This window comes from Pyrus communis, chromosome 12, assembly GCF_041283825.1.
Source record: "Pyrus communis isolate YQ-2024b chromosome 12, ASM4128382v1, whole genome shotgun sequence".
NCBI lineage: Eukaryota > Viridiplantae > Streptophyta > Magnoliopsida > Rosales > Rosaceae > Pyrus > Pyrus communis.
Genome location: NC_142576.1, coordinates 20,509,723 through 20,522,597, shown reverse-complemented (window position 1 = coordinate 20,522,597; position 12,875 = coordinate 20,509,723). Strand labels below are relative to the sequence as shown.

General features: G+C 36.2%; 2 protein-coding genes across 2 annotated transcripts; one reads left to right on the top strand and one right to left on the bottom strand.

The window, feature by feature from the left end:
- Positions 1-3,183: 3,183 nt before the first annotated feature.
- LOC137745848 (CDK5RAP3 protein homolog) lies at positions 3,184-7,694 on the top strand. The gene is made up of 10 exons (XM_068485879.2): positions 3,184-3,355; positions 3,438-3,572; positions 3,692-3,786; positions 3,887-3,981; positions 4,131-4,266; positions 4,372-4,521; positions 4,622-5,158; positions 5,354-5,562; positions 6,198-6,330; positions 7,323-7,694. The coding sequence occupies exons 1-10, from the start codon at positions 3,295-3,297 to the stop codon at positions 7,452-7,454; spliced, it is 1,683 nt and encodes a 560-aa protein (XP_068341980.2). The 5' UTR covers positions 3,184-3,294; the 3' UTR covers positions 7,455-7,694.
- Positions 7,662-12,874, bottom strand: LOC137744226 (protein STRUBBELIG-RECEPTOR FAMILY 2-like). Its single transcript, XM_068484086.2, has 16 exons — positions 12,719-12,874; positions 12,037-12,169; positions 11,880-11,951; positions 11,719-11,784; positions 11,537-11,608; positions 11,379-11,450; positions 11,013-11,084; positions 10,856-10,921; positions 10,701-10,766; positions 10,283-10,620; positions 9,644-9,912; positions 9,275-9,540; positions 8,946-9,093; positions 8,669-8,808; positions 8,390-8,546; positions 7,662-8,169 (listed from the first exon to the last, which is right to left on the bottom strand). The coding sequence occupies exons 1-16, from the start codon at positions 12,813-12,815 to the stop codon at positions 7,993-7,995; spliced, it is 2,211 nt and encodes a 736-aa protein (XP_068340187.2). The 5' UTR covers positions 12,816-12,874; the 3' UTR covers positions 7,662-7,992.
- Position 12,875: the final 1 nt, after the last annotated feature.

Here is a 12,875-nt window from a genome sequence, read left to right as displayed (position 1 = left end):
ATTTTGGACTTGGGATTTAAAACGAATAGTGAATAAAAAGATGCGCTCAATGGAGCAGTGCCAATCAGATGTGAGATTGTTGGGACCGCCGATGAATTCCATAAATATAGAGATGTGCTATTCACACAATCTATTTTACTTCTTACACACATTTGTTAATTTCTATCCGTTGATTTTCTTCAATTCATTCGATTCGATGATCAAAAATTAGAAAGGTTTGTGAAAAGTAAAATGAGGTGTGTGAATATCATACCCTAAAAATATATTGTTTTTGCATAGACGTAAAGCTAAGCATGATTTGTATTTTATGAATATAACCAATTTTTCTTCTGGTCTCATCTAAAAAGAAAACTATAAGAAAATAAATATAAAAATTTTATCGTAAAATCAAATAAAATTTTACAAGATATCAATTTTGTTTAAACTAGGAAAAATGTAAAATTTTATGTTTCATTTTTTATTTTCCTGTGCTAAGTGGCAAAGATTTTCGATGAAAATTGACTGTCGTATAAAATATGAGTGGAAAACTCAGGTGTTAGAGAAGGAATCTTTTCAAAGACAATAGTAACTCCTAAGAATAGAAATTAATATTGTAATTTGATTTTGATTGTACCTATATAGAATAAGATTCTTACTTGTATACCAAATATATACATTGTATAAATATAAGCCTTTGTGCAATGATTAAAATCATTAATAATATATTTTCTATAGGGGTTTTTTTTAAAATTTAATCATTCAAGAAGATTGAAATTTAAAATAAATCTGGTATTAGATTACATATTGATTATAATCCCTTGATGTGTCATTAATTCAAAATAATTAATGTGCATTTTATTTATGTCTCCCATTAAATATTTAAATTTATTAACATACAAATTTTAATTTATTTTTTGACCAAAAAAGAGTTTTTTAATTTATTAATTTTATTTAACATTCTTCAAACTTGAAATGTGACATCCCACATCGCCCAGGGGAGTGATCCTTAAATGTATATTCCCATCTCTACCTAGCACGAGGCCTTTTGGGAGCTCACTGGCTTCGGGTTCCGTAGGAACTCCGAAGTTAAGCGAGAAGGGGGCTAGAGCAATCCCATGATGGATGACCCACTGGGAAGTTGCTCGTGAGTTCCCAAAAACAAAACCGTGAGGGAATGGTAAGCCCAAAGTGGACAATATCGTGCTACGGTGGTGAAGCGGGCCTGGGAAGTGGTCCCCCCCCGGGCCGGGATGTGACATGAAAGACTCAATTAATTAGTACCAAAATATGTGTACCGAAATGTATGTACCGAAATATATGAACCGAAATGTATTATATTAAATTAATATATCTAAATGTGTGTACCGAAATGTTAGTACTGAAATGTGTTATATTGAATTAATGTACCTAAATGTTTGTATTGAAATGTATGTACCTAAATGTATGCACCGAAATGCATTATAATGAATTTAATGTACCTAAATGAAGAAGACAAAGTACATCGAAATATATTGTATAACAAAAATTAGTTTATCTAAATGTTTACAACAAAATATATTACGATAAATGAAATGAAAATGAAAATTATAATGAAATAAAATTAATACATTAAAAATTAGGAAAAAAAGAGAAATAATTAAAAAATAAAAATATAACTAATAAATGAGGTTATTAATGTATCAAGGGACTAAAATTAGATTTTGATATTCCTGAAGATTTTAATCTAAAAGTCATCTTTGCTAATGATTAAAATGAAGTTTTCTATTTTCTATAATAGGGTTAGAGTGTTAATTGAATGAGAAATTCTAAGTGGAATTTTGTTGGTGAAGTAATTCAGTAGAAGCTAACAGTGCATCACAAGATGGTTGTGGACTTGTGGTGTCATGCCTAAAAATATATAATTAGGGACTAATGATTGTGATTTTTTACATGGGTACTATACTATGTTTGATCTTCATGACCTCATACTTTTTGTGATCTCGGATTTTTTACATAGGTACCATACCATGTTTGCATGATATGAAACGTTATTGATAATAATTGTAACTTGTTTGTATATTTGGTTGTCTATTTTATTTATTTATAATCCTTTATGCTTTTAATTTCATCTCTTCCTTCGATAATTCTTGACTTCGTCACTGGTCACACCCCAAAAATTTTATCATAAGATTAATTTGCAATACAAACAACAAAAAAGAATATATTCTTTTTTAGTTACAAATAATAATGATTTCAGAAAGTGAAACTTGAACTTGGGACATTAGATGCAATGATAAATACTGTTAACCAACCACTAAAGAAAGCATAACTTGAATCGGGTAGGACTTTCCAAATCTCGACGAAGTACTCTTTAGTTGATAGATGTGCCTGAGCTCCTTTACGACAGAGCTATATCCCTTCCAGATCATTTGAAACTGAGCATACTCATCAAATGATCTAGACCATTGAAATTTGATCAAACGACTACAAACAGGAGATCCTTCTAAAAGTTATAATAATTGTAACTGTTAGTCAAATTTCAATGGTCCAGATCATTTGATGAGTAAGCTCAGTTCCAAATGATTTGGAGGGGATCCGGCTCCCTTTATGACTCCTAGCGTAAGGAAATCCCACTAGTCTATTGTATTTGACAAGTAATAGTTCTTACCTTCGAATATCAGTAATTTAAAATTTTCAACTGAAATCCTTGATGTTTGCAAGTGGTCTTTTACCACAGTGGTGGAAAGGAATTGAGCCATTGCATGACGTCGTGGATTCCAACCCAGTCAGTGATTAATCTAATATTTAAGGTTTTTTAGCCAAAATGGTTCCTAAGATTTACATAACTCATCACTTTGGTCCTTGAGATTTGAAGTCAATAGAGGTGGTCCATGAGATTATCCATTATCAATCATTTTGTTCATTCTACGAAAAATCTCCATTAAATAAGAATAAAATGATAAAAATAGTCTCAATTTTTTGTCAAATCATTTTGGCTTATTGTTTGTCAAATTGAGGATATTTTTGTTATTTTGATCCTTATTAATATAATTTTTTATAAAATGATAAAAAATAATTGATGGTTGACAATTTCAAAGATCCCATCTATTGATTTCAAATTTCACGGCCATTTTGGAGGACCAATATTTAATCCTTGATGTATTTCTTGGCGGGCCCTTGACTATGTTAATTAATACCAATTCGTTCACCATGGCCCGACCCGTTAATCCATAAAACCTCCTGCACCGTTTTCAGACTTTCAGTCCATCACTCCCTTCATTCTCAAATCACAAACAAACCTGAGATTCTGAGAAAACAAATTGCTTTTCCCGGAAAATGCTGACCCCCGACGACATTGGAAAGCTCCCAATCGACATCACCTTTTCTCGTCTCGGAGGTACACAAGACCATCACAATTCAATTTTTTTCAAAATTTTAATTTGGTTTTGATAATTTAATACGTTGGGATTGAATTGAAGAATGGCTCGTTGATCGGAAGAGAATACCCGGAGATTGGAGGAAACGATTGGCGGCGGTGAGAGCTCGAATTTCAAAGGAATTTGCTTCTCTTCCCAAAGATATCGATCCCTACTTCCATGGCTTGGAATCGGATGGTTGGTTTTTCCAACTTAATCCGTGTTAATTGTGATTTTAAATGATTTTAAATTTGAATTGGGTTCTGTAAAAATTTGTAATTTTCGGTTTAAGTTGTCAACTGGAATGGTATTTTCAGGAATTGGGTACTTAGAGGCCAAACAAATATATGACGTTCTTGTGAAGTCAGCTCCAGAAAGTCGGAATATTTTCGGCCGGCTATCGGGTGCTGCTGTGAGACCTCTGACTCTCTCTTTAAGTGTATATCCTATGTAAATTCACCTACTTTACTTGCAATGTTGAATCTTTTTGTTTTTATGTTTTGTTTGGGCAGGGTGCTTGGGAATCGATTGTACGTTCGTTTGAGAAGGATTATGTATATCTCGGCGAGGCTGCTCAAATAATGGTGCAAAATGTGAACTATGAGATGTAAGTAGGTGGTATTCGTATTGCCATTGGCTGCTTGGTTCATGATAAGAATAGTTTAATGATGTTTATTTATTTCTTGGATAGATATTAATAGTATTTCGTTGTTGTGAATGTGATTTGTATCGATTTCTTTTGCCTGTGTTATAAAGTCCATATCAGAAGAAGCAGGTGCAAAAGATTCAGCAACAATTAGCAGAACTAGACCACAAGGAAGCCGATATCAAGAGAAGTGCAGCTCTATCAGCAGCCAAGTATGTAGAGGCTTGCCAAGAGCTTGGACTGCAGGTTATATTGTAGACCCCACAACTCATGGTTTTCTGACTTGGTTTTCTAGTTTTCCCTCTTAAAGTTGATGTAAAATTGTATCTGCCTGTCGGATTCTTTCTTTAGGGAAAAAACGTGAGGTTGGAACTTTTAGAGACAGCAAAGTCACTTCCAAGCACATTTAGTAGGATCATGGAAGTGTTAAATGGTGATTCTGTGTCGAGAGCAATGGAGTATTATTCTAACTTTGTCAGAGATGCTCACACAGAAAAGGATGTAAGGAAATAATGATTTTTATCTGTTTGATGTTGATGAAGTTGAGATCAGCGTTACTAATATGATAAATCAATTCTCTTATTTGTGAATGTGATCACAGAAATCTTTGGCTGTGTTGACAAACTTGAAAAATTTACGTGAACATCCTCCATCATTGAATGTCCCTGTGGGCTCAGAGGTTGTTGATTCCGGGAATGTTCAATCAAGCAACAATGATATAAACAATGCGGCAGTGGATGTAGAAATAAATGAAGATAATATAGATTGGGATTTTTCTGTGGAAAGTTCTCAGATTGATTGGGATATTGGTACGGTGGATACGGTGGAGGAAACGGATGATACTGGTAATGGTTTGGGTCCGTACGAAATGGTTAATGCAAGTGAGGTGCAGAGTTCTTCAAACGAAGCTGTAAAGTCTGATCTGATCCCAGAGGCCTCTGTGTCAGAGATATCTTGGGATATTAGTGTTGAAACTCCTCAGGTTAATGTGATTGATGGTCTCAATTTGTCAAATGTAATAGTGGACAATCAAACATCTGCTCTTGATACTTCAACTCAAACAACTGAAATCCATGAAGGCAGGAGCCAACTTTTGGAGACGGAGTATAGGAACAAGATTCTTGATGATCTGAATGAGGTCTGTTTATAACAATTCGTCATATACCTGCGTTGGATTTATTTGCACCATTTTTTTTTTTTCTTCCTCCTTGTCTGTTGGGACTTTTGCAAAAATAGTGAGAAAGATCCTTTTACTTCTGGCTTGATATCTGTGGTCTCATCATGGAGCTTCCTTCCCATGAATTGATGTTCTCTATTGATATTCTACTATCAGGTCAAAGCCTTTTTAAATCAGCGGTTAGTTGAGTTAAAGAATGAGGATACTTTGTCCTTGCAACATCAAGTCCAGGCAGCTGCCCCCTTTGTGCTGCAACAATATGCTCATGATGCTATTGAGACAATGCTATCTGAAGTTTCCTTGGCTATTTCCCTGCTGACGAATAGGAAGACACGGGACTTGATTATGATTCTCAACTCCAAAAGGTAATACCAAATATTTTGACTGGATTTGTGGCTTTTCCGAACTTGTTAGGTATGTATACCTTGAGCTTCCAATAAAAAATCCAACTGTTTCGAAAAGCAGAAAGAGTGACGGTATTTAGTTGACTTGAACAAAGTTTCCTGCTAAGTTTGTGTGGCAAACAGACAATTTGTGTGGCAAAAAGACAATCTGTATATATTAGCATCTAGTATGTACGTTTTTGTCTAGCATGACATAATTAGGTGATAAATCGGGATAATGTACTTGTATGATCTTATTTTTATCCTTTCTTTGCATGGTTACCTCTAATTGTGTGTTACTTACATATGTAAGATCCTTTATACCCTCAGATATTTTTGCTGTTTCTTCTTAAGGTTTTAGTCTACTTGTTGCAATTTTATACAATTGGCTAGTTGTATTTGAGATACTTTTATTTTGTAAATGGTCTTAATGAGAAGGTACAGGTTACATTTCTCTTCTGCTGTAGCTATAATATTAAGCATGTTAATTTATACTTAAGTAGCCTTACCTTTATCCTTAAACTATAAATTGTAACTACTCAACTCCGGATTTTTTCTTGTGTTTCTGGTCGGTGAACTGAAGTAGAAGGATTAATTTATGTCAACCTCAATTTCAGGTTTCTAGACAGATTAGTGAGCTCATTGGAAGCAAAGAAGCACCATGAAGTTAAGTTGAAAGAGAGTTTGAATGGCATAGCTGGCAAACGCATGGAACTGCAGAACTCGTTATCTTCTTCCTGGCCTAAGCAGGTGACCTGTTTTTGATAGCTTTTGATAATCTCCGTGAGTTTTTACTTTTCAGGTTATACTCATATATATATTTTTGTCTGATGTTATAATTGTGATCTTTCTGTCTGTTTCCTCCTCCTCCCTTCTCCTTAATTTTGATGAAGGATAGCTTACACTACAATCTGTTGGTTTATGTTGTCTGACTTCTATGCCTCTTCCCCTATCAGAAGCCATGCTTCTCCCTGTGTGTGCGATCATGCACACGTATGGGCAGAGTTGTAGCTGTTTAGTTGAGTATTTACTTCTACGTTCTGAATATGTCCATACTCGAGAAGTTAAATGAAACAGAAGGCTTAAAGCTTTCGGCAGATAAATGTTTGCTTCAAGCTAGGTGTATTTTGAAATTTTGGGTTTTTTTGAGGTTTGACTCTTTGATGCAGAGTTCAAAAAAATACGCTTTTACTTTAAATCCTTGTTAACATTTAAAGGTTATCAAATTTGTTTCCGAAAAAGAAAAAAGGTTATCAAAATTTAGAAACTCTAGTTATTAGCTCCCACTATTTTAAATCACAATGGACTTGCATGCTTATTAGCATCATTAATTGACAAGTGGATCTTAGCACTTCATCGTATCACCACTGTTTAGGAAGTAAGTATTTAATGCAGATCACGCTGAATTCTGTTTTTCAATTTTCCCTTAAAATTTCCGTTATCCAGTTGCTGGTCCCAGGCAGTAGACTCGTGTTTTTGTGTTGTATCGCGTCATTTCAAGTTCATATCAAGACTAGTCAATCCTAACTACAAGACCGATTAAACAGGCTTAATTATCGTGTTTAATTACTGGTTGTATTCCTTTATGTTCTGCGTAAACTAACAATCAATACCTCTATCAAGTTCAGTTCATGTCATGTGGAAAAGTGTCAACTCTTCTCCCTTTGACTTGCTCAATTTGTTTGTTATTTTCGGTTTGAATTTTTTGCACAAAGTACTGACTCCCGGTGATTCAATGGCAGGAAGCTGCACTTACAAAAACCCGTGAACTGAAGAAACTGTGTGAAAGCACCCTTTCATCGATGTTTGATGGGAGACCTGTTAATATAATTGGAGAGATCAATACCCTTTTGACTAGCGGCCTTAGTGCATAAGGATTCACTTCTTCTCTTTCATTCATGGAACTTGATGGAAGGCCTGTTAATAGCTGGAGAGAGTCAATGCCCTTTTAACTGCTTCGTTGTTTTCATAGCCGTGCCTGCCCTTGTTCATAGTGCTTACAATATGACATGAGATTCAAATTCCCGATGCACCTGTCTCATATTATTAGTGTAATTTGTTGCGGTGAAACGTTTTAGGTGTGCAGAAAGGGAAATGAAATCTTATTTTCTCTCCGTCTTTGCCCAAATTGGAGTTCTCTTATCCTTGAAGCTAATACACAGGGTTATCCCCATCTCGGGTTACATTTTTCCGGTCATGGTTCCCTTTTTTTGCTTCAACGTCTTACAAACTTCAAAAGAAAATGTCTTTAGAAATCTCAAAGAATCATCGAACATGACAATATGCTTTCTCATGGTAAAGATTGCCATCCAAATATGCCAACCATGAAAAGAATGCCTTGGCAAACATCTCGATCGATGCTGTAGGTTTGGTTTGTGCGTGTGTACCGATCAGTACCACTGGCTGGCTTTGTCAAATGGACAAATAGCTCACTGTAGGTGAGCCCATGAACTGGCTGTTAGTTGAATGGAATGATCTTTCGAACGGGTCAGCTGCGCCATTGCCTTTCCCCATGGCATTGTGTTTCTCTACTAGTCTTGTTAGTGATCCCACAACTTCAGACATTGGCGGTCGGAATTCCTTCACAGGCTGTTCATGTTCACATACAAGTTAAGCTGCGTTCAGAGTTCGTAAGCAACTTAAAACAAAACCTCTTCTTCAAATCTGAATGATTAAACAGTTTCAGGAACACAGCTTTTAAGTGATAGTTCAAGTAATAATAAGAGCATTAGAATCCTTTGTTCTTTTCCGACTTCCCTAAGGCGACAGAGATTATCTCAATGCATACTTTAAGGTATATGCTTTCTACCTGGATACAGAGGGAGACAATGTCTGCAAACTGGGAGAGATTCTTGGAGGGAAATGTCCTTTTAATGCCTGGATCGATCATCACAGCCAGACTCTCAACGTCATGAAGCCGAAATGAAGCCCATTTCACCAGTGAATGCTCCTCCCTTGGTCTTGAACTATACAACGATAAACGAGCAGAATATGTTCATGATCAAGAAACATGACAATAATAACTTTAAGAACTGAGAAAAAAAAGGGGCATGAACTGAGAAAAAAAAGGGGCATGAACCATGCATACTTGTCAAAAGGTTTCCTTCCTGTTAATAGCTCCAAAAGCAACACTCCAAAGGCATAGATGTCACACTTTGTGTTATCAATTCCCGGTTGGCCATGCTCCGGTGCAATATAGCCAGAGTCACCAATAGCATCTTCCGAAGCCTGTTTGCATCAGATAATGAGAATTTAAAGCTGTCTTTTGGTTCCGGTTTATTACCAATTGTTTTATCAGTAGTAGATAACTTTCAATGATGGTCTCTAGTGGAAAATAGAACTGGTTTATGAAAGTATAGATATACCTTTAGCTTGAGTCTATTGCTTGTTAGTGGCCTCAAAATTGCAAGTCCGCAGTCACAGATTCGAGGAGCAAGTTCTTCATCAAGTAGGATATTGGCACTCTTCAAGTTTCTATGAGCAACTGGAGGTGAGAATGTAGAGTGCAGATGGCTGAAATGAAAAATAACCAATACAAATCACTAACGAGGATATCTACATTTTCCCTAACAGTGAAGGGATCAATTGTTCCCTTGGAATAAGGAAGTCTTTAAGTTTGTAGGTATATTGTGATTAAAATCCACTTTTCATTAGGACATATGAACTTGTTGGGAGAAAAATATAGAATACTTACTCCAAAGCTTGAGCAACACCAAGAGCAATCTGGAGACGGAGGCCCCAGGACAGAGGCTTGTAAACATCACTGTGAAGAGCATCATCAAGGGATAAATTTCTAACATACTCGTAGACAACAAGATGCTGTCCATGCTCTATGCAATAACCAACAAGTGGTACTATGTTTGGGTGTCTCAAACGCAAAGCAATCCATATGACATCCAAGAATTGTTCCTCTTCATTAAAAGACAATCCTACAATGTTGATGTGCTTCACAGCCAACGTCTGCAATAAAGAAATAACAGTCGAAGGATTTTCATGAGTTTCATAGGAATTTACTGTTTCTATAAGTGGAAATAACTATTCAAAGGTTATTTCAGGTTTATACCTGGCCATCAGGAAGCACAGCTTTGTAAACTGAACCAAGAGATCCTTCGCCCAGAAAGTTTTCTTCACTAAAGCTGTTTGTAGCTAATTGAAGCTCAGCCAGAGTGTAAAGTTTTGCTCTCATTGGGTATTTGTATTTATCAGAGAAACATTTTCTTCTAGTATTTTTCTCCAGTCTGCTATGGTAAACCGGAGGCAGTCGCCTTGGAAGTAGCATGGGTGACCTGAAGGGAAGCATTGATGGGCTTTCTTCTGCAATAGAAGAACCATCTTTATTCAAAGGAGGAAACAAAAATTAGAAGAACAAAAAGAAAGATTAAAACACAGGAAATGGATTAAAACAAGTTCAAATGAGAGTCTAATGTCTATTTTAACATTCAGATGAAAACACCATGTTGATTATACAGATGACACTGTCACCTAAGTTTTCACTTTTATAACTAAAATGATAACTAATCAGTGAGATGATACAATATGTTATCAGGTAAATATTGTGAACTTGGAAGATTGAGTCTTAACAGTTGAATTATTTCGTAAATTTGATGTTTCATCTACGTTTCTCTGTGGGTGTGTGTGCATACTTAAGTTGTTTACTTAAACATCATAATCATTATCACTATGGAAGCGAGTGAGAGTTTACCTCTGGCAGTGGTTCTTATTGAGAGAGAATTCCTTGAGCTGTTACTTCCCCCCAAGGTTATAAGCTTCTGTGCACGCAATTGATTAATGCGAACTGCCATGTAAAGTGCCACACATGATGCCACTAGAGTGCCTCCACCAACCAAAAATGCTATTCCTCCAGGGCTCATCCTTTTCTTCTTGTGTCCACCTAATTTCGTAGGGGGATTCTTCTCAATGGAACTTGAATGAGTGGCTGGGGCCGCAGGAATGTTTTGTATGACAGAACTTGCCTGGGTTTCCAGAGGAAAATCCCAAGGTGGAGAGTTACCCCCTACATGAAAACTATTACCCCCAATCCTGAAAGGAAATCAAACCAACAATGTTCAGTTTTTTTCCCTTGCAGGCAAATAAGGACGTTATCACAACTGATCACTTACCATAAATTTGGTATGGACTGAAAATGATTTGGAATGATGCCGCTGAAATAATTATCTTGTATGTTCCTGCCAACAGAAAATGTGCAAGCAAGAAATCAAGAAAAAAGATCAACTAAATGCAAAACGCTGCTAAAGGCAGGTAGGCAGAAACCTACAGATCAGTTAGTGGAAGCTCAGCTAGGAAAGCAACTGATCCGGTGAATTTGTTATTCTGCAAGAACCTGCAGATGCACCCATGGACATGTAACTATAGAAACACATTATACCAAGCCCTAAAACACTGCAAGCGGGGGGAAAGGAACGAAAACTCACAATCCAGTGAGATTAGTCATAGAACCAAAAGAACTTGGTAGATCTCCAGTGAAGTTATTGTATGACAAATCACTGCATAAACCAAACTTACAAATAAGAAACGGATATTGTCCAATGACAATATTTTAAATATCAAACAGATTACAATTTTATCCAATGAGAATTATGCTCTGATTCTCTTCATTTAAGATAAAAGAAAAGTCAAAACCTCTGATATGCCAATACAGAAAACAAAAAGTAGGGGAACTCTTGTATAATGTCATATTTTATTCCACCATTAACTCAGAGAATCAAAGGTAACCTTATCTCAACTTCACTTAGAAATTAGAATCCAACATTATAAGAACTATATGAAAAGAAACGTACAGTTCTCTTAAATTCTGTAGGCTTTCAAATACATTGCCAACAGGTCCCGATAACAAATTGTGGCTTAGATTCCTGGAAGAACGGAACATTTCAGCTTATCGCATAATAACCAAGAACCCATAAACCAGTAAGATAACAGTCTGGAAGAAGCTACTCACAAATGTTGGAGACTTTTCATGGTAGGTAAAGAATGGGGAAAATTTTGGGTCAAATAGTTGCATGCCAGATTTCTACAGGTGCAGAATTATAAAAATTAGAAGGAAGTGTAGAGATAAAACGATCCAAATTTGTGGAATTTTACTAAAAAAATGGTATGGCAATGAACTAACATCATACTTACATATGGGTGGCATTAGGGGGCAAGACATGGGGAATTTCACCCACAATGTTATTGGAACTGACATCCCTTTAAGAAGAAGAAACCAGATAAAAATTACGTTTCAGCAACAGTTGTGTACACAAAGTAAAAGGAGCACAAAATGATCAATCAGTATCACTTACAGTTGCTTTAAATTGAACAGATTATAGAGCTCCTCAGGAATATATCCAGAAAGGTTCAGACTACGAAGTTTGCTGCAATATTATTAAGGTGATCAAAGAAATATTAAGTTTTGTACACAGCTAATAATATAGTGAATGGAAGAGTTGCATTACATACAGGTATATCACAGAGGAACCAGAACATGAAACTCCATCCCATGACTCTTCACAAGGATCCCCACCATCCGATCGCCACCCCTTCAGCACCTGTGGGTTGTTAAGGGCCCGGTAAAAATCATGAAGAGCCGTGACTGCAATGCATAGAGTATAATTATAAGGTAAATTTCTTGTTTGGTTCCCTAGAAATTCTAGCTTAAGAACCATGATTCTATTCCGAAATAAATTTCATCATTTTCATAGCACCCAAACAGGAATTTCGATTTTTACTTTAGTGACCACACTACTCTGCAAAGAAGTAGAACAAAGACTGCTACTTTTTCTACAAGTATAAAAACGACAAGTCGTTTCCACAAACGACAAGTCGTTTCCACAAACGACGGTTCTATTTATTTTCCCGCCAAAACGTTGGCCCCAATTTTATATCCAGAAGAAATTACGGGAAAATGTAGAAATTTCCAGACCTTAATCTAATCGCCCTGAATAACAGAAAGCTTATAGGTTCGGATTCTTTCCTATCTCTCTAATCCTTTCTCCAATTTTCCTACACTTTCCCGGTAACGAAACATGAGATAACGCCCCCCAAAACAACAAACTTCATCAACTTTCACATTGAAAAGACTATATAACGCCAAGAAAATCAACAAGAAAAGAAACGATCGGAAGAGAAGATCAAGATTTACCGTCAGGCGGGTCGGTAAATGCTCCGGCGCCCGAAACCAGAACCAACGAGATGAAAACCACGGCGAAGCACACGCGCATACTCCGTTTGGCGGCCATATTCTCGAAGAATGCAACTGCAGCATTCAATCGTAAAGAAAATCGTCAGAGAAACGTGAA

What these genes read in the sequence shown, in the direction of transcription:
- LOC137745848 (XM_068485879.2), top strand. Translation starts at nt 3,295, where the DNA reads ATGCTGACCCCCGACGACATTGGAAAGCTCCCAATCGACATCACCTTT. An exon ending in ATGCTCACACAGAAAAGGAT is followed by an intron (nt 4,522 to 4,621) that starts GTAAGGAAATAA and finishes ATGTGATCACAG; the next exon opens with AAATCTTTGGCTGTGTTGAC. An exon ending in CTTCTTCCTGGCCTAAGCAG is followed by an intron (nt 6,331 to 7,322) that starts GTGACCTGTTTT and finishes ATTCAATGGCAG; the next exon opens with GAAGCTGCACTTACAAAAAC.
- LOC137744226 (XM_068484086.2), bottom strand. Translation starts at nt 12,815, where the DNA reads ATGGCCGCCAAACGGAGTATGCGCGTGTGCTTCGCCGTGGTTTTCATC. An exon ending in CTGTTCAATTTAAAGCAACT is followed by an intron (nt 11,785 to 11,879) that starts GTAAGTGATACT and finishes TTCTTCTTAAAG; the next exon opens with GGATGTCAGTTCCAATAACA. An exon ending in ATGAAAAGTCTCCAACATTT is followed by an intron (nt 11,451 to 11,536) that starts GTGAGTAGCTTC and finishes CCGTTCTTCCAG; the next exon opens with GAATCTAAGCCACAATTTGT.